Source organism: Callithrix jacchus, chromosome 12, assembly GCF_049354715.1.
Source record: "Callithrix jacchus isolate 240 chromosome 12, calJac240_pri, whole genome shotgun sequence".
Classification (NCBI taxonomy): domain Eukaryota; kingdom Metazoa; phylum Chordata; class Mammalia; order Primates; family Cebidae; genus Callithrix; species Callithrix jacchus.
In genome coordinates, this window is record NC_133513.1 from 115,965,444 (window position 1) to 115,985,153 (window position 19,710).

A 19,710-nucleotide genomic window follows, 5' to 3' on the forward strand; every position below is an offset into this window, starting at 1 on the left:
GACCTCTCTAAATGGTGTCTTACGAGCCACAAAATGGCCTCGGGACAAGATGGGGCACCTGACGGTGAAGCCCGAGGACCGACAGGGTGTTGGCAGGTGGCCCTCAGTCCTATTGCCTTCTGTCCACCCGCCCAGGACCACCACATCCATCCTCTTCCACTGACGTCACCCACTTCCTGCCTGGGATGCCCACCTGGCTTGGCTTTGAAATGACAGCTAGGCTTCGCCCCTTCCTTCTTCCCGGTATCTCCTGAACAGAAAGCTCACAAGCCCTTGTTGTCTTAGGATCTTTGCTGCTAAGCACCGTGGGCAAAGCGTGCGGTCACCAAATGACAAAAACAGGGAGATTGGGCAGTTCCAAAAATCACACACAGTTCTCAAGAAGGCTGTTCCTGCACAGCCGGGGGAATCTCTCCTGTCCCTCATCCAGTCTTCTAGCTCTGAGAGCAGCCTCTGCCAGCCTATTTAGATGCTTTTCTTTATGTTCTCATAGCAGCTTGTACTAATACTTGCTACCCCCTGTTAAATTGTCACCAGGCAGTCTGCTTTTGTCTAGGAAGGACACTTTTCCCCCTTCTTGTTCACAGATATTTAGTATTCTTACCATCATTTTTCCCTGCTGTGCTTATGGCAGGCAGTGCTAATTGGTTGACACCCTGAGGATCCTAGACCCAGCTGCATAATCATTAGCCCAACACCCCAGGAAGCAAGGGATCCTCCCTTCTAAGAGGAACTCAGCATGTGTCTGGTCTTGGGCATTCCCTAGTAGATGAGTAACCCTGTTCTCTCATCACCCAGGGCTTATCAGCTGCTGAGCTGACAGTGGGAGGATGAAACACAGTGAGCCTATTCTGTGTGCCTGTTCTCCTCAAGGGGAGAAGAGGCGCCTGGAAGCAGTAAGAAGAGTTGTAGGATGAAAAAGGGAATCAAGGACTGAATGTAACTTTCATCTGGATGAAGCCAAAGGCAGACCTCCAGCCCTAAATTCTGACTGGTGGCTGACACAGGACATGGGTTCATGGTACCCTTCTAGAATACAGCACAGATGAACAGTGCATGGCAAAGAAGCCAAGTGTCATTTGATGGCCTCAGCCTCCCAGCTGAGGAACAGGGCACAGCTCATCCAGGTTAGGAAAACAGAGGCAAGTCCTGGAAAGCTGTCTGCTTTCAACCAACAGTTACTGGCCATCAAAAGTGTCTTGGTTCAAAAATCAATGTCTGGGAGGCCGAGGCGGGTGGATCGCGAGATCAAGAGCTCGAGACCATCCTGGTCAACATGGTGAAACCCCATCTCTATTAAACATATAAAAAATTAGCTGGGCATGGTGGCGCGTGCCTGTAATCCCAGCTACTCAGGAGGCTGAGGCAGGAGAATTGCCCGAACCCAGGAGGCAGAGTTTGCGGTGAGCCGAGATCGTGCCATTGCACTCCAGCCTGGGTAACAAGAGTGAAACTCTGTCTCAAAAAAAAAAAAAAAAAATCACTGTCAGGCAACCTTCTCAGTAGAGTGGTGGGGATAGGGAGTGGGTTTTCAGAGTCTGGTGATGACTTCTGAGCATTACAAAGACTGAAGTGATATTTACCTAGTAAGCCCCAGGAGGGGGATTGTGTGCAAGGTAGGTGGAGGTGAGGGGCAGGTTTTGTGGGTTTGCCAAGCTCCGAGCATCATACAATGTGCATGTCAAGGACAAGAAATCAAAACTGTGAAATGGCTGGAGGTGGTTTAGTTTGAGGTCATGTGTTTCTCATGACCTCATGTGTTTCCTGTTGTGGAATTAGTGTGAGACCCAGAAGACTGTGGCCAAAGCTGCTATGGACCCATGGTCTCCACGGAATCTTCCCTCATGGCTTCTCTCCAGTCACATCCTCGCTCACGTCATCCTTGTTCTTCCAAGGTGAGGTTGCACGCACTGCACAGGGGCCAATGAGAGAATGTCCTGCCAGGAAAAACCATCCCAAAGAGATGCTTTCCCCTTTGGCACCGTGTCCTGTATTTGCCGAGCAGCCCACATCCTGCTCTGCCCCAAGGTTCCCACAGGTTTACTTGAACTCTCCAGGATGAAAATCAAGCCTGTATTCAGGAAACACTTGAGAGCCTTCGAGGTTCACCTAGAAGGAAGTTGGAAATTGTTCACTGATGTCACTGCATTTGCAGTTGGACGACAGCCAAATTGTTCATATGACAATCGATCAAACACGCCTAGGTTTCTCCCACAGATTAGCCATCGACTGTTACCGAAAGCCCTCACTTCCTTTATATTGATTTATAGCAGCAGTAGATATACCACCCCAGAGGGCACACCTCCTTTTGGATAGGGACCTATAAATGTCAAGGATTTTCTCTTCAATTGAGAAGAACCCAGCAAAATGGGGATTTCCACAGTCATCCTTGAAATATGTCTTTTGTGGGGACAAGTTCTACCTACAGGTATTATGTTTAATTATTATATTCATCAATTTCACTCCTGCAGACCCAGTCATGGCAAATGTTATCTACCAAGGGAAGTTTTATATCAAAGAGTGGGTAGTCCTTTGCTGATGATTGTAATTGTTTGCAGGTGTTCGAGAGGAATGGCTCTTTTTTGTTTTGTTTCTGGATGAGAAACGTAAATGGTTGTAGTTAGAAAAAGCCAATCATTCTGTCAGCGTTTTCAGTAAGTCATTCAACTAAAGGAATGATTGATTGGTCTTAGAAAAATCCCTGAAATTCAGGAAAGGTAAATGTGTACTCTTAAGAGGCTCTCAAACTTTGCAGCAATTGGTTAAGCACACAATTTGTGCACGATGAAAATGGGCAGAAAAGATTCCCACTGTAAATGCCCTTTATGTGGCTTCTTTCTACAAGTGTGTCTGGGCTTGATGGCTAATATTTGCTGAGCAAAATCAGGTCAAGTAACTGAACACAGACAAGATCATTAAGATCCCAAGTTTGTCTTGGAATTCCAAGTTTGTGTGTCATGCCCAGCTTTAAACAAACACTTGAAGCCCAGTCACTCAAGCATAGCTGTAGGCTCTTAGAGTGTCAGATGATAGATGTGAGAGTCATCGGCAAAGCACTCTGATTGCTGCATCTCAATGGCACTTTGCAGAGATACGAAGGGAACAAGTGATTCTCAGTTTGCCTATTTGTCTCTCTCTCTGTCTCTCTCTGCCTGTGTCTCTCTCTGTGTGTGTATTTTCTTTCTTATCTACCATGTAGTTATTGCTACATTTTCTCTTCTCTCTCTGTTTCTGTCTGTCTCTCTGTGTTTCTCCTCTTCTCCCATCTTTTGGCAGATATCACCTTTTCTCCCTCCTTCTCCCTCTGTTTCTGTCTCTGCCTTTCTCTCCCTGCCCTGATCACTGCGTCTTCCTGTCTCTTTCATCTATCAGGCAGTTAGTACCTTTCCTCCCTCCCTCCTCCCCATCTCTGTTTCTCTCGCTGTCTCTGTCTCTGTTTATTGAGCAGGTAGAATCACCTTTCTCTCTCTCTCTGTCTCTGTCTCTCTCTTCAGCTATTGGGCAGCTATTATCACCTTCCCTTCCTACTTCTCTCTTTTTCTCCCTCTGTTTCTACTTTCTTTCTACCTTCCTTCTTTCCCTTTTTGTTTCTCTCCCTCCCTTTATTCATTTCTTTTTTTTTTGAGACAGAGTTTCGCTCTTGTTACCCAGGCTGGAGTGCAATGGCGCGATCTCGGCTCACCGCAACCTCCGCCTCCTGGGTTCAGGCAATTCTCCTGCCTCAGCCTCCTGAGTAGCTGGGACTACAGGCACGTGCCACCATGCCCAGCCAATTTTTCTGTGTTTTTAGTGGAGGTGGGGTTTCACCATGTTGACCAGGATGGTCTCGATCTCCTGACCTCGTTATCCACCCGCCTCGGCCTCCCAAAGTGCTGGGATTACAGGCGTGAGCCACCACGCCCAGCCTATTCATTTCTTTCTTCCTTCTTCTCTTTTATCTTTCCTACTGCCATGTTTTTTCTTTTGTGTCACCTTTTGCTAGATTCATGAATTTCAGGAGACAGGGTAAAAATCACCTAATTTTCAGATAATTTCCAGAACTCTCATTCTCCCCTTGGGCTCAGTGGGGAAAGCTATGAAGATTAAGATTCATTTGGGAGGTTGCTTTCATGAAAGCAGCACCCCCAGACCCAGCTCTCACACCCGGGTGGTAGGGAGCAGGCCCACGCCCTGTGACCAGCATGTGCACACAGTGTGTGCATGGTGTGGAGGGGCTGGAGGCCACCAGGCCCAGGACCCCAGGGGAGTGGAGACTGAGCATCCTCATCCTGCCTTCATCAGAAGCATCTGAAATTGGGAGGCCACATCCTGAGCCCCAGCTCTCATCAGTACGGAGTTCACCCTCCAGATTGTCTCTGAATTGTGACATGGAATTCACTTCAGCCACTATAGACCGGGAGTGAATTGTCCTGTCTTTATTGACAAAGGAAAAACAGGCAGCAGTGCTCTTTGGTGGAGGAAATTTGTAGTTTGCCCATGATGTTATGTGTGTGCATATGGACAGGCATGCACACGTGTGTCTGTATTTGCCACTCAGAGGTGGGAATTAATCCTCTCTGAAGTGGACCTGTGTTCTCTTATTTAAATTTGCTAACATCCCTGAGGTTAGGAACAATTATTTCCACTTTTCAGATGGGGAACCTGAGGCTCAGAACAGTTATTGGCTTGTCCAAAGACATTACTGGTGAATGGCTGGGTTAGGGCTTGAATCTGGATGAAAGTTCACTGGCAATCAGTTGGCAGCTCTGGCCACTGGCCCTTGCTGCTCCTTGCAAGGAGCTGAGGTGATGAACTGAACCACAGCATCTAACTCAGTGTTTGGAGCCTGGCCACAGAGCTTTGCGCTGGAAGTACCGAGGTTGCAGGCACCTGTCAGCTCTGGTCTTCATGCAAACTCTTGAGAAAAACTCGGTCTGCCCAGGTTTGTGCTGTGGTACCCACTGCTGGCCCCAGAAATGCCCCTGCTCTGCCACTTGCCCACATGGAGACTCTGAGAGCCTCAGTTTACTCATTTATATGTGGGGGTTATGTTCTAACCTATGCAGTGTCTGTCTGGCAGGTGGACAGAGCCTCAGAACTATTTAGTGTTACTACTCTAGACATGTTTCCTAATGTTTTATCCAAATGCAGCTTCTGAAATGTAATGCGAGCTCTTGGATTAGGTCCTGGAACAGAAATGGAAAACTGGTGAAATCCAAATAAAACCTGGAGTCAACTTAGTAGGAAGGTACCAGTGTTTGTTTGTTTCAAGAAGCACTTGAACCCAGGAGGTAGACGTTGCCGTGAGCCGAGATTGTGCCACTGCACTCCGGCCTGGGTGACAGAGTGAGACTATGTCTCAAAATAAATAAATAAATAAAACAAATCATTTTCCAGAAATGTGCCAATTCTTACTCCTACCAGTAAAAAACGTGAGTAGCAATTTCTGCACTTTCACCAGCTCTGAAGTTACTGTTCAAAAGTCTTGGCTGAACTGCTGGATGGAAAAATGGCACAGTCAGTTAACTTCGCACTTAGCTTATAGTGAGAGTGAACATTTTTAAGCCATTTGTACTCCTTTACTTTGAATCATCTGTTTATGTCCTGTGTCCAAATTTCGTTAAAGTTAGTGTCGTCTTTATTGATGATCTAAACTCTGTATTTTGGGTACTTACACTTTAGGATTATATTGATGACAAATATTTTCCCAGTTTGTGGTTTGCCTTTTAATTTTGAATTTGATTTTTTTCTGCACACACATTTTATATTTTTGTGTAATTAAATGTACTGCTGTTTTTCTTTTTGATTTCTTCTATTAATTTTTTTTTTTTTTGAGACAGAGTCTTGCTCTGTTGCCCAGAGCAAGTGGCGTGATCTTGATTCACTGCAACATCTGCCTCCTGGGTTCAAGCAATTCTCCTGCCTCAGCCTCCTGAGTATCTGGGACTACAGGTGCCCACCACCACGCCTGGCTAATTTTTGTATTTTTAGTAGAGATGGGATATCACCATGTTGGCCAGGCTGGTTTTGAACTCCTGAGGTCAGGTGATCCACCTGCCTCAGCCTCCTAAAGTGCTAGGATTACAGGCATGAGCCACCACGCCTGGCTAATTTCTTCTATTGATTTTTAAATCTAGAAATTTCTAACAGGAATCAGATAAAATGTAACTATTCTTATTTTTGTGCATTTAAAAAATAGCTATTTAGTTCTGAAAATTATTTTGCTTTCTGGTGTGAGGGAAATATCTGACAGGTTTTTTTCTAGATTTTAATTTTTTTTTTTTTGAGACGGAGTCTCGCTCGTTACCCAGGCTGGAGTGCAATGGCGTGATCTTGGCTCACCGCAACCTCCGCCTCCTGGGTTCAGGCAATTCTCCTGCCTCAGCCTCCTGAGTAGCTGGGATTACAGGCACGCACCACCGTGCCCAGCTAATTTTTTGTATTTTTAATAGAGACGGGGTTTCACCACGTTGACCAGGATGGTCTTGACATTTGACCTTGTGATCCACCCACCTTGGCCTCCCAAAGTGCTGGGATTACAGGTGTGAGCCACTGTGCCCAGCCTAGATTTTAATTTTTATAGCTATAATTTACTTTATCTCACTTTATTTTATTAATTTTGAGCAAATACTTTTTTGAGTGCTGTTACGTGGCAAACACAGTACTAAACATTTGACTTAGGTTTTCTGACTTTTTCTTCACAATAACCTTATAAAGTAGCATAATCACCCTTTTACAAATGAGGAAATGAAGACCAGTGAGGTCGCCTGACTTACCTGTGTTCAGAGAAAAAATACATGGCAGAGGTAGAACTTGAACCCTGGTCATCTTCTTCCCAAGTCCATGGGGAACACAGGTTCTCCCATCCCCATTTCCATCTTCCTAATACCCTGCCCTGTCAGTATTTTTTATTTTTCAAGAATTTATCAGTTATTTTTAACCTATTTATCTGTCCTGAGGAACTATAGAATTATTTTTCGAAAGAACTAGTCAAACAAAGAAAAACCCTTTGGTAAAAATGATATGAAACCTATGAATTAGTGTCGAACGGTCAACATTTCTACGCTCAGTGTTTCCATCCGGAAACCTGGTTCTTCTCTGTCTGCCAGGAGGCGCTCAAGAAGTTTTGCATAGTTTGTAGTTTTATTCTTAGGAGCTTGTTTCGAAGGAGCAGTTTATTCATGCTTGGTGTCTCTACTTCCTAGTGCTAATTTTAATTTGGACCTTCGCCTCTGCCTGGCTCCCTTCTGTCCATCCTGCCTGGTATAGCTCAGTGATTGTCTGACTTGAGGATCAATCACATGTGACCTGCTGCCAGGCTCCTGAACATCCCTCCATTGGAGCCCTTAGTTTGCTATGCTCTGCTTGCTTACCTGTATGTTTGCTATGGCTACTAATTGCTTACCTGTACGTCTCACCCACTACAGCCTAACTCCAAAGGGCAGTGGAGGTGTCATATAATCTCAATATTCTTCCTGCCTGGCGGAAGAGCATCTAGTATAGCTGCAGCTCAGTATGTGGTTGTAAATGAATTCTCCCTTACCACCCTAATGACATTGCGGCTACTGTTCCCCTTATATACGCTGCAGAACAGCACTTTTGAAGCTTAGTGTGTGTTAGAATCACGGGAGTGCTTCTGAAAATACAGCGTGGAGTGCCACCTCCACAGTTCTTGACTTTGTAAGTCTGGGTGAGGCTAAGGCTTCACATTTTCAACAAGTTTCCAGGTGCTGGATGATGCTGCATGGGACCCAGTTTGGAATCATTTCCCTAGAAGAACTCTTTTCTAACGTGACTGAGACAGGTAGTTGGTCGATTACTCAAAAAAGTTGTTTACAATGGGAAATCAGAAAATATGATACATATACTTTAGATATTTTGTTTTAACTTAAAATATATAATACATACACTGATTCTCTAATTTGTTGATGTCGGCCTCTCTCTCTGCAGGGATCTTCAGTAGTCCTGCAGTATTTTTCTGGCATAAACCACACCCATTATGCATCATCTGTTATTTCTAATTTTGGTTTCTCTAAAGAGGAACCTGAAATTAAAAGCATTTGCAAAGCAAATAAAAGTGCAAAAGTTCTATTGTTTTATATACCTTTCATCTACTTTAAAAAAATATATATATATCTTTCTTCTACTGAATAAGTTGCTAAAAAAAACATCAGGTGGGTAAGCCTGCAGGTGGGATGCGCCCACCTGGTGCTTTTTAGCAACTTAATTTATTCAGTCTTTCCAAAGCATTCTGCCTTATCTTTGTAGAAAGACATCTTTCTTTTTGTACTCATATTTCACTAATTTATTCCATATTTAGGTTAATGTCATGCCAAGTACCACTGGCACAAATAGGTTTGGGATTCACATTTGACTCTAGATGACCACACAATGCGGTCGATTGGAGTGGAACCTGCCAGGTGTGTGAAGTGTGCTTGGCTCACCCACACTCATGCTCAGTGGGTTACAGAGGATGGAGAGCTTCAGTTGACCTGGCTGGGGTTTAACTGAAGGTTAGTGAAGAGAGTTTCCTGCCTGCTGTTGCCTCTGGGGTACCTTTTATCCAGAGTTACCAGATTCCTCAAATAAAAATATGGGACACCCACTGAAATGTGAATTTCAGATATAAAATATTTTTTTTCTTTTTTTTTTTATCACTTCCTAACCTCCCTAGCTCCACTGTTCCTCCCCTGTTCTCCCCAACAGACCCCAGTGTGTGATGCTCCCCTCCCTGTGTCCATGTTTTCTCATTGTTTAACACCCACCTATGAGTGACAACATGCGATGTTTGATTTTCTGTTCTTATGTCAGTTTGCTGAGAATGATGATTTCCAGGTTCATCCATGTCCCTACAAAGGACACGAACTCATTGTTTTTTATGGCTGCATATTATTCCATGGTGTATGTGTGCCACATTTTCCCTGTCCAGTCTATCATCGATGGGCATTTGGGTTGGTTCCAGGTCTTTGTTATTGTAAACAGTGCTGTAATGAACATATGTGTACATGTGTCTTTATAATAGAACTATTTATAATCCTTTGGATATATTCCCAGTAATGGGATTGCTGGGTCAAATGGAATTTCTATTTTTAGGTCCTTGAGGAAGTGCCACACTGTCTTCCAAATGGTTGAACTAATTTACACTCCCACCAACAGTGTAAAAGTGTTCCTATTTCTCCACATCCTCTTCAGCATCTGTTGTCTCCAGATTTTTTAATGATCGCCATTCTAACTGGTGTGAGATGGTATCTCAATGTGGTTTTGATTTGCATTTCTCTACTGACCAGTGAGGATGAGCATTTTTTCATATGTTTGTTGACCTTATAAATGTCCTTTTGAGAAGTGTCTGTTCATATCCATCACCCACTTTTGAATGGGTTGTTTTTTTTAATTGTAAATCTGTTTTAGTTCTTTGTAGATTCTGGATATTAGCCCTTTGTTAGTTGGGTAGATTGCAGAATTTTTTTCCCATTCTGTTGGTTGCTGGTTCACGCTATTGATGGTTTTTTTTGCTGTACAGAAGCTTTGGAGTTTAATCAGATTCCATTTGTCTATTTTGGCTTTTGTTGCCATTGCTTTTGGTGTTTTAGTCATGAAGTCCTTGCCTATGCCTATGTCCTAGATGGTTTTGCCTAGGTTTTCTTCTAGAGTTTTTATGGTGTTAGTTTATATATATATTTTTTAGTGTAAGTGTGTCCCATGCAATATTTGGTACATACTTATATTTAAGAAGTATTTCTTATTTATATGACATTCAAATATAACTGGATGTTTTATATTTTATATGGTAATTCTACTTTCACCCCATTTTCTGTTGACACGTGTTTATGTCTCCATCCAAGTCTATGTGAAATATCCACTCCTCTCTTTTTTATTTTTATTTTTTTGAGATGGAGTCTTGCTCTGTCACCCAGGCTGGAGTGCAATGGTGCAGTTTCAGTTTATTGCAACCTCCACCTCCCAGGTCCAAGAGATTCTCCTGCCTCAGCCTCCTGAGTAGCTGGGATTACAGGCACGTGCCACCATGCCCAGCTAATTTTTGTATTTTTAGTAGAATGGGGTTTCACCATGTTGGTCAGGCTGGTCTCGAACTCCTGACCTTGTGATCTGCCTGCCTCAGCCTCCCAAAGTGCTGGGATTACAGACATGAGCCATCATGCCTGCCAAATATCCACTTCTCTCTGGATAGTTCCTGCTGCGAGAGGCCCTGTGAGTTTCTCCCTCTGAGGTTTCCACTTCTCCTCTACTCTGGGCCCCTATTAGGCCAAATAAAAATGATCAGGCACCAAGTTGTGTCTGCCCAAGTGGCCTGTGAGCTCTGGAGGACTGAGACTTACTTTTTAGGATAAATTTCTTCTTTTCTCCCTGACTTTTAGTCCTTCATGGTGCAATCAGAGATTATCCCATATTCAATGATTGAATTAATAAACAAGTGACAAACCCAGTGAACCCCGAACTAAAATGTGGTGTTACCCCCCTCTCCTGCTTGAATTAGGAAGGGTGTCAGATCTAACTCTTGTTTTCAGATGACCTCTCACTTGGCCTTTTTGCTTTGCAGGTTCAGCAACAGTAACAGTGATAGACGCCACAGAAGGTGGTTTACAGACGACTCCCATGATAACTGGTAACGCTGTATCTAAGCTCTGGGGCTGGGGGGTTGTGGTGCCCAAGGCCACCCCAAGGAATCAGCAGGGCCTGCTGCAGAACATTCTGCTGGGCTTTGTTTTTAAAAAATATATATGTATGTATGTGTGTAAACACACACACACACACACACACACACACACACACACACACGTACATATGTAATTTGAGACAGGGTCTTGTTCTGTCGTCCAGGATGGAGTGCAGTGGCCCTGACATGGCTCACTGTATTCTCAACCTTCCAGGCTCAAGCCTTCCTCCTCAGCCTCTGGAGTAGCTGGGACCACAGGTCCATACCTCTATGCCTGGCTCGTTTATTTTAAGTCTTTGTAGAGACAAGGTCTCTCCATGTTGCCAAGCTGATCTGCAGCTCCTAGGCTCAAGTGATCCTCCAGCCTTGGACTCCAAAGTGCTGAGATTACACATGTGAGCCGCTGCCTCCAGGCGTTGCTAGGGTTTAGACATAGGGCAGGTGAGCCACTGCCTCCAGGCATTGCTAGGGTTTAGACATAGGGCAGGTGAGCCGCTGCCTCCAGGCATTGCTAGGGTTTAGACATAGGGCAGGTGAGCCGCTGCCTCCAGGCGTTGCTAGGGTTTAGACATAGGGCAGGAAGAACTTCCTTTGGTGGGGTTGCCAGGATTGGGCCCTTCAGCCCTTTCCTCCTTCTAGCTGACAGGCCCTGGGCCTCCATCCCCGCCCCCCCCACACCTATGCATACCTCCTGCCTCTGATCTTTGCCCCCAGTCTGCCCCACTGGGTGTCCAGGGAGGTTGCACCCAGTCACCAGGGCAGCAGAGGCACATGAGTACAGCAGCATCTAACTGAGGACTTTTGGACATATATAATCCCTTATTTTTTTCTCTTCTCTTCTTTCTTTCTTTTTTTTTTTTTTTTTTTTTTTGAGACGGAGTTTCGCTCTTGTTACCCAGGCTGGAGTGCAATGGCGCGATCTCGGCTCACCGCAACCTCCGCCTCCTGGGTTCAGGCAATTCTGCCTCAGCCTCCTGAGTAGCTGGGATTACAGGCATGCGCCACTGTGCCCAGCTAATGTTTTGTATTTTTAGTAGAGACGGGGTTTCACCATGTTGACCAGGATGGTCTCGATCTGTTGACCTCGTGATCCACCCACCTCGGCCTCCCAAAGTGCTGGGATTACAGGCTTGAGTCACCGCGCCCAGCCTCTCTTCTTTTCTAAAATTTACAACAGAAAAAAACTCTGCTCCAGTTAGTACTTCAAATGGTAACTACCTCTACTCAGTATTTCTTCATCTTATTAGAGTCCTATGTGGGTATATGAGTGCCTGTTTGTGCAAAAGCATAGGACATGAGTTGGGTCAAATGTTTCAAATATTAAAAAAATATATAGCAGGAGGCAGAAGCATGAAATGATTAAGAGCAACGGCCTAAGGATATGCCCTGTCCTGTCACTTGTGAGTCAGTTGACTAGCAAGTGGGTAACCTTCTTGAGCCTCAGTTTCTCCATGGGGTAGAGTTGAGAATTAGCTAAGATGATACGTGTAAAGCTCTGGTACAAGATCTGAGGTTCCCACGTTAGCAAATGCCCCAAATCATCTGCCATGATTAGGCTTTCAAAATTGGCACCTTGGGGCATGAGGGAGGGAGGAAAAGAGGTGTCAGGAGTGTGGAAGTATAAAGTGCAGGGTTACAGGCACCTTAGAAGCAAGCCTCGCTCTCCCAGTGACACCTGGCAGCCTGCTTTGTTTTCTGAAGGTAGCGCGTCTGGAATAATTCCCAACACAGTGCTGTGCTCACGTGGGGCACTTCCATTTGTGAGAGAAGGAGTTGCCGTGGGCAGGACAGGTGCCACAATTGGAACGTGCCTTGAGAGGTCAGGCCAGAAGCACGGTGGGACCTGAAATTAATGATGCCACGCAGGCCCCCTCAAGACACAAGGTTGGGTAAACTCTACTGAAGAGTCAGGAAAGTTGAGCTTAATTTCAAACAGGAAAACACACTGAGGAATCTGGGTTTCAGCGGTCAGGTCTTTTTGGGGTCTTTGCTCACAGTGTAGGGCAAGGCACAGAGAAGTGAAATCTCTGTATCTCCCTCTCCTCTAGATTTGGCCCTGAGGCTGGTGAATGGAGGTGACCGGTGTAAGGGCCGGGTGGAGATCCGGTACCAGGGTTCCTGGGGCACCGTGTGTGATGACTACTGGGACACCAATGATGCCAATGTGGTCTGCAGGCAGCTTGGCTGTGGCTGGGCTGTATCCGCCCCAGGAAATGCCCGGTTTGGCCAAGGCTCAGGGCCGATAGTCCTGGATGACATGCGCTGCTCAGGATATGAGTCCTACCTGTGGAGCTGCCCCCACAACGGCTGGCTCTCCCATAACTGTGGCCACAATGAAGACGCTGGTGTCATCTGCTCAGGTGGGCCTCCAAGAGATAATGCAAATGTGTAGCACAGGGCAGAGTAACCATAGCAATTATACCTATTCCTCCCTAAGTCTCTGTTTCTCTAAAAGGCAAATGGAAATAATACTATCATCTTGGGCAAGCTATTTTACCTCTAAGGGCTTCAGTTTACATCTCTATAAGCCAGGAGGAAAAACTTTTCCAGCATGAGTTGCCATAAAGACCAAATGACGTGATATACGTGAAATGCTTAAAACAGCGAGTGGTAGAAATCGTGCAATCAGTCATCATCATCGCTGATATTACTCTAGTACCTAATACTGTGGTGTGCTGACCATGTGCCAGTTAGTAGGATAAGAATTTCATCTACATTTTCTCCTTTAATTCTCCCACTAACCTTAAGAGAGGTAGTCATTCTCGATAAATGATTCTCTCTGTCATTTTATGGGAAAAAAAGGCATTTTCCTCTCCCCTGGTTTTTGTCAACACATCACTTGACTTTTTTGAATTTATATGCAAGTAATTGCTAATCTACACTTTAAGCAATTTCATTCAGTTCGTTGAAAGCTAGCAAATTAATTCAAAACTCTCAAACTCAACTCCTCAGGCCCATAAATACAAGCTGGATGGGCTAATTTTTTTTCAAAGAAATAGGAAAAGCAGTGAGCCCCACATTTGTGCACAAGCCTAATTTGCTTTTCTACCATGATGAAGGGTTAATTGTATTTTAGTAAAATAACAAATTATCTTCAGCAGGAAATATACAGGAGCAAATGTATAAGTTATTACTGAGCATTTTACTAAACCTATTTTTAAGATATTGAGAACCTTTTTTTTAATCACCACATTTCCAGGGGCTAGTTTAGCATTTTGCCTTGGGTACGCTGAAGACTCATGAAATTGTTACCCGTTTGGATTCCATTTCCAGAACAGACTATAGATCTGTTGATGGTGGTTCACGTGTAGCTGCCACAGCTCTACCTCACGGCCCACTGTATTCGTTCAAAGGTGTGTGTTTTGCTCAGGATTCCTGTGGGTGAAATACATGTGTCTGATTTTTCTTTTATTTCTTTTCAGCCGCTGAATCAGATCATCTCACAACACGTAGTAAGTACATTGAAAAGAATATCCTGTATTAGTTTATCATTTTTTAATCCTATATAGTTATTTATATCTTAAGAATAAATGCTGGTTTTCTGAGCTTTAATGAATGGCATAAGGACTCCATAAAACTATGATTTGTGTCCCTTCTTGAAATACAAAGGCAATAGAAACTTATTTTAGTACAGCATGAATGGACCACATGGTTATACAGTTGTGTGTGTGTGTGTGTGTGTGTGTGTGTGTGAATTTTATTTTGTCTTACCCTTAAACATCATGCATGTCAGAATCAACTAGAGTATTTGTTTGAATAGGTCTTTGGAATTCCTCTTCCTCCCTCTAGAGACCCTTATTTGGAGGGCCTGAGGTGAGGCTCAAGAATCCTCAGTTTTGCAAAATCACACACGAGGGTGGTTTGCAGACCACAGTTTGAGAAACCATCCTGCATGGCCCAATACAGATTAAACTTTGGTGTTTGCAGTGTAATTTTGGGAGCACTACTTTGGTCAGAAGTTACAAAGAAAGTGACAGAAGTGTGTGTGTGTGTGTGTGCGTGTGCGCGTGTGTGTGTGCCTGTCCTTTAAATGCTGCCTATTTTAATTTATTGTTGTCAAGTGAATTTAAATTTTTAACATTTCCCAGCAGTTCTTGCTGCATCCTAAGTCTGACTTGTTGATATTAAAGACTTTTTCATAAGCAGGTTGCTATCATTGACCTTTTATCATTGACCTCTCAAAATAGCCTTAACATCCTTGCCACATCATCTGGAGAACCCCAGTCCTCCTAGGAGCCTTCTAAGCAGGAGAGCCCACAGTTTGGGAACATGTCCCCTGCCTTCAGGGATGACGCATCAACTGATCACACAGGCACAATGACAATTGTGAAAAGCGCTGGAGCCAGAGTGCATGGCAGGAGAGGTGTGAGCAGCCCATCGGGAGAGAGACCCTGAGGAAGGTGCAGGGAGCTGAGGTCTGGAACAGGTGCAGGAGTAGCAGGCAGAGTGGGGAAGAAGAGTGTTTGCCTCTTACCCGCTGGCACTGTTGTCAGAAACTTGAAAGAAACAGACACAGACTTAGACTGACTGTAGCCACCATCCCCCAGAAGCCATATGTTCTCCCTGCTCAGCCGCCTTAATGTGCTGTCTAGTCAGGGTGGTGCTCTGATGGGAGGCTCTCCCGAAGTCCCATTTCTCTGTGTTCTTGATACGTTTGCTGAAGCCTAGGAAAAAAGACTTTTGATCAGTGAAGTTTGGAAGGTGGTGCTTGACTTTGGTGGCAGGAAAATATTGGTCTTTGGGGATAAAGGGGTAAAGAGCAGGTGCGTGCACAGCTGCTGTCAGTTTCGGTTCTTATTTGCTTTTTAGGTCCTTGTCTAAATCTGGAGAAAGAGGGCAGGGGTAAGCCTGCAGACATGGTCAATGAGGAAATCTCTGGAGAGCTCATTCTTGGTCATGTCTTAAACTGACACATTGAGCAATGAACAGTCCATCGCCACATCCACTTTGTGGCATCCTCCACTTCCTCCACACCATCCCCTCGGCTGTCTTTATTTACTTGGGGACAGTGAGCCTCCATGGCAAGGGCTCACATGAGGCTCCCATCCACAAAATCCTTAAACCATGCTGAGACAGATGCAGACTATAGAGCAGGAAAGATAGCGCCTAGGAGTGTGAGATAACCTGTGTGCTTGTGATGGATGAAGGGTAAGGGCTTACCACCTCCTTAAAGATGAAAACTGCGAGGATCAAAATGGTCTTATCTTGAATAGTGCTGCAAAGTCAATAGAAAAACAATGTGGAGCTTTGGTCAAGGCTGCTGGGTGACTTCCCATTGAAGACCCACCTTTGGTGGGCCGTGGAAAGTAGGTCGGTGTGGACCACCTTCCTTTCATCAGCAAGAACCACAGGAGTGGGTCGGTAGCAGACAGTGGTTTTGCAGGAGGGAGTACAGGGGAAGATGGTGGACAGGGACGTCACAGTCTCTGTGTCCTTACCTACTCTCTAAATGTCTGTGCCTCAGTTTCTCATCTGTAAGTGCAGATGGCAGGGTTTGCGGGAAGGTTAAAAGAGGTAACATGTATAAAAATGGTATTATCTTCAAGGAACTGTGAAGACACAGTAAGACTTCACAGTAAGTTAAAATGAACGTTTACTTAGGTTCTCTTCCCATAGTGCTCCTCCCCTTGGACCTCTCTCCCACCATCGTTGGAGTAGCCTACTTGGTAGACATGGGCTAGCTTGATGATACCTTGCCTATTCTTTTTTTTTTTTTTTCCTCAAGCTCTTCCTCAGCAGTAAATACACAACAGATATGTTTCTCAACATGAGATTGGTGGCAGTGACAGAATTCAAATGGAAAGACACCAGATCTCTTAGAAAATGCTTATGTCTTTGGGAAATACCTTGACAGATCTCTTGGTGCCTTCTGGTTGGGCCATTCTGATGGCTTAGCTATGTTGGACACTGATCCCCAGTGATAGACATCAGCCTGTCACCATTTCCTGGAAAAAAAAAAACAAGTGGGAGCTTCCCCTATAGGTAATTTACTACCATTCCCACAATGGCAGCTGGAGTTATCCCACTATAGGTAATTTACTACCATTCCCACAATGGCAGCTGGAGTTATCCCCCTATAGGTAATTTACTACCATTCCCACAATGGCAGCTGGAGTCATCTACAGCTATGTGGTCTATTCCTGGAAGGCTATAAGTTGGTCTCAACATGTGCAGAAGGGTCTATTCAAAATGTGTGGACGTAGCAGAACCAGAAACAACTTCAATTTTCTGTTCCGTGCTATAGATGAGCCTTGTCAAGGCCCCGGAGCTCCGAGTTTCTGAGTTGGATGAGTTTGACTGCCATGAAATTAAGCAGGATACCCAGGGCCTGGCAGTGGGAATTGCATGGTGTCATGTAGACTGTTTCAATGGCAGAGTTTTGAATGGCAGGATCTCTCAGGCACGTCTGTCAGCGTATCCTTGAGTGTGGGAGCAGGGGTGGCATGTGAAAAATGAGGTGGGGATGTTCTGGTACAGATGTTCCCTAGTTTGCTATCTCTGTTGAAAGAATGTTCTGGTTTCTATTTCGAGTTGCTTCCTTATCAGGGGTGCGTAGTCACATGGTTTCAGCGGCCCCCTTCCTAAGCCATCAATATGAAGCAGGGCAGCTGGGGAAGCCCGTTGTGGACCTCACATTCAGGCTATTGAGGCAGGTGAAGCAGTTCTCTGACATACACAGCGAATCCTGTCACTGGTCTGTTGGTTCTGTTGGAGAAATTCAAATTTCTGAACCATGATTGTCATGCTCTCAGGACCCACATTTACAAAGAATCTGAGAAGCTGGGTGTGGTGGCACATGCCTGTAGTACCAGCTACTCCAGCGCTGGAGGCAGGAGGATTGCTTGAACCTGGGAATTTGAATCCAGCCTGGGTAATAGAGCAAGACTCTGTCTCTAAAAATAAAATAATGATCTGATACTTTGGTCAAGTGCCTAATCCCCCTTTTGCCAGGAAGCAAAAAGAAAAGGAATAATGAAAGAAACTATATTAGAAATGTTAATAAGAATTTAAACATAGCAGACCTTTTTGTATCGCATAGATGTTGGTATATAAACATCACGAAAGACAAAAGAATACTACCACATGTCTTTTTTAGCAAAATAAGATGGTCCAGGTTCTTGCTGCAAAATATCATGTGATGAAATCCCTGTCGAAGTGGGTATGAGCATATTTTACCTTGGAATTACATCATTGACTCCTGGATTCTTGAATTTGAGAAATTCATCTAGGATATCATCATCTGAAGACTCATAGTCTGAGATTTCTGTCGTACATCAGTTCTACCACTGTTAGTGTCTGGAGGGCTGCGTCTTGTCTCTTTATATTCCTCTTCAGGTTCATCTAACGATTGCAAAACATCTTCCTTTGTTAATTTCCTTCTCTTTGCCATCACTAGAAGATAATGAAGAAATTTGAATTCTTAACTGCATTCAATGAAAGCTAAAAGCAGACTATGAAGACAGTGTCTCCAATCTTTAAAAAAACATACTTCTTGAAAGAAAACACAATACTTTGGGCACGGAAGAATGATGACTTATATCACTATTTCTTCTTCCTTCTAGGCAGTGCCACCATTCTACCCTTTTCTTACAGTATAATAATTGATAAATAACGACGCAATAATTTCTTGGATCATAAAATAGTAAAATGTTTCAAGATATAGGAAAAGTGAAGTCAGATGCCAATAATGAATCTTGGATTTATAAAAGGATCTAATGGATCCATATGGTGATTAGAATGAGTTTTATCCTATTTTTTAAATGACTACATATTCTCTCTGATCTTTGAAGGACCTCTAAAATATATAAAAGCTATGAAATATCAATACTCACAAGTATAGTTAGAACTGCTCAAAAAGAAACTCAAAAGCTACAATTGAGTCTGATGGACCTTGTCTGGCCTCACTGAATACAAAGATCCAGGGATCTCTAGATTTCTGTTTGCTTCAAGGTAGAATACAATGTTTTCAGGTTATGGGTCAGAAGGAACAGAACATCTGACACTAACATATTTTCTTATTTAGGGGGCATCTGAGTGGCTGTTGTCAATGCCAGCTATATTCAAATTTCAGACTGGACAACAGCTTAAACTGTCTTCTCTTGTCCAGCCCTTTCTTCCATGCATAGATTACATCCTGTCACTATAAGCCATAGCGTTAGGGGCTGATAAAGAGACATGTGCTTTATTACACCTAAAATGATGGCTCTCTTCATATCCAATCCACTTGCTTTAATCTGCTGTGTGAAACTCATTAATCAAGAATATCAGAGACATGCAAACCCAAGATTGAGCCACAGCGCCCTCTGGTGTGATTATACAGTGAAGCAAAAGCCAATTTCTGTGACTTGGAAACCATTTGTAAATCGTGTTTCTAAGACAAATTTGCCTTCTTTCCAGGTTGGTGGATCCCAGGGACTACAGACTCTGGTAAGAGCTTTTCTTTACTCCTCTGCCCTGCTGGGGTTGGCCAGTTCCCCTCTGCTGCTGTCGGCTAGCTGAGGCTGATCACAGCTGTGGTCACAGCAAATGTCCACCTTGTCGAATGCAGGAATCCTGGGGGCGGGGGGAGGGGACAGGACACATGGGTGCCAAGACCCTTGGCATGTTCCAGGTGCATACCCGTCAATCTCAGCTGACATTCTCCTTCCTCTTGCTCTCTGACTCTCAGTCATTTATCAGATGAGATTAGCTTCAGTTTGGTGTGAGGAGAGGTAGTTGAAACAAAAGGTCAGTACCTCTGCTCCTGGGTTGAAGCGATTCTCCTGCCTCAGCCTCCGGAGTAGCTGGGACTACAGACACACGCCACCATACCCAGCTAATTTTTGTATTTTTAGTAGAGACGGGGTTTCACCATGTTGGTCAGGATGGTCTCGATCTCTTGACCTCGTGATCCGCCCGCCTCAGCCTCCCAAAGTGCTGGGATTACAGGCGTGAGGCACCCACACCTGGCCCCCCTTTTCTTTTCACTAATAATAAAAGATATCTGGAAGATAACTAACATCTACCAAGCACTTGTTATATACTCTGTATCAAATGATTTTCATGTATGAAATGAA

General features: G+C 44.3%; 1 protein-coding gene across 1 annotated transcript in view; it reads left to right on the forward strand.

The window, feature by feature from the left end:
• The first annotated feature begins 2,350 nt into the window (after positions 1-2,350).
• Positions 2,351-19,710, forward strand: part of DMBT1 (deleted in malignant brain tumors 1) — a 73,218-nt gene continuing 55,858 nt past the window's right edge. The window contains 5 exon segments of the mRNA XM_078346702.1: positions 2,351-2,428; positions 10,538-10,603; positions 12,703-13,014; positions 14,077-14,106; positions 19,052-19,081. Coding sequence (XP_078202828.1) covers positions 2,368-2,428; positions 10,538-10,603; positions 12,703-13,014; positions 14,077-14,106; positions 19,052-19,081 — 499 coding nt within the window. The 5' untranslated portion in view covers positions 2,351-2,367.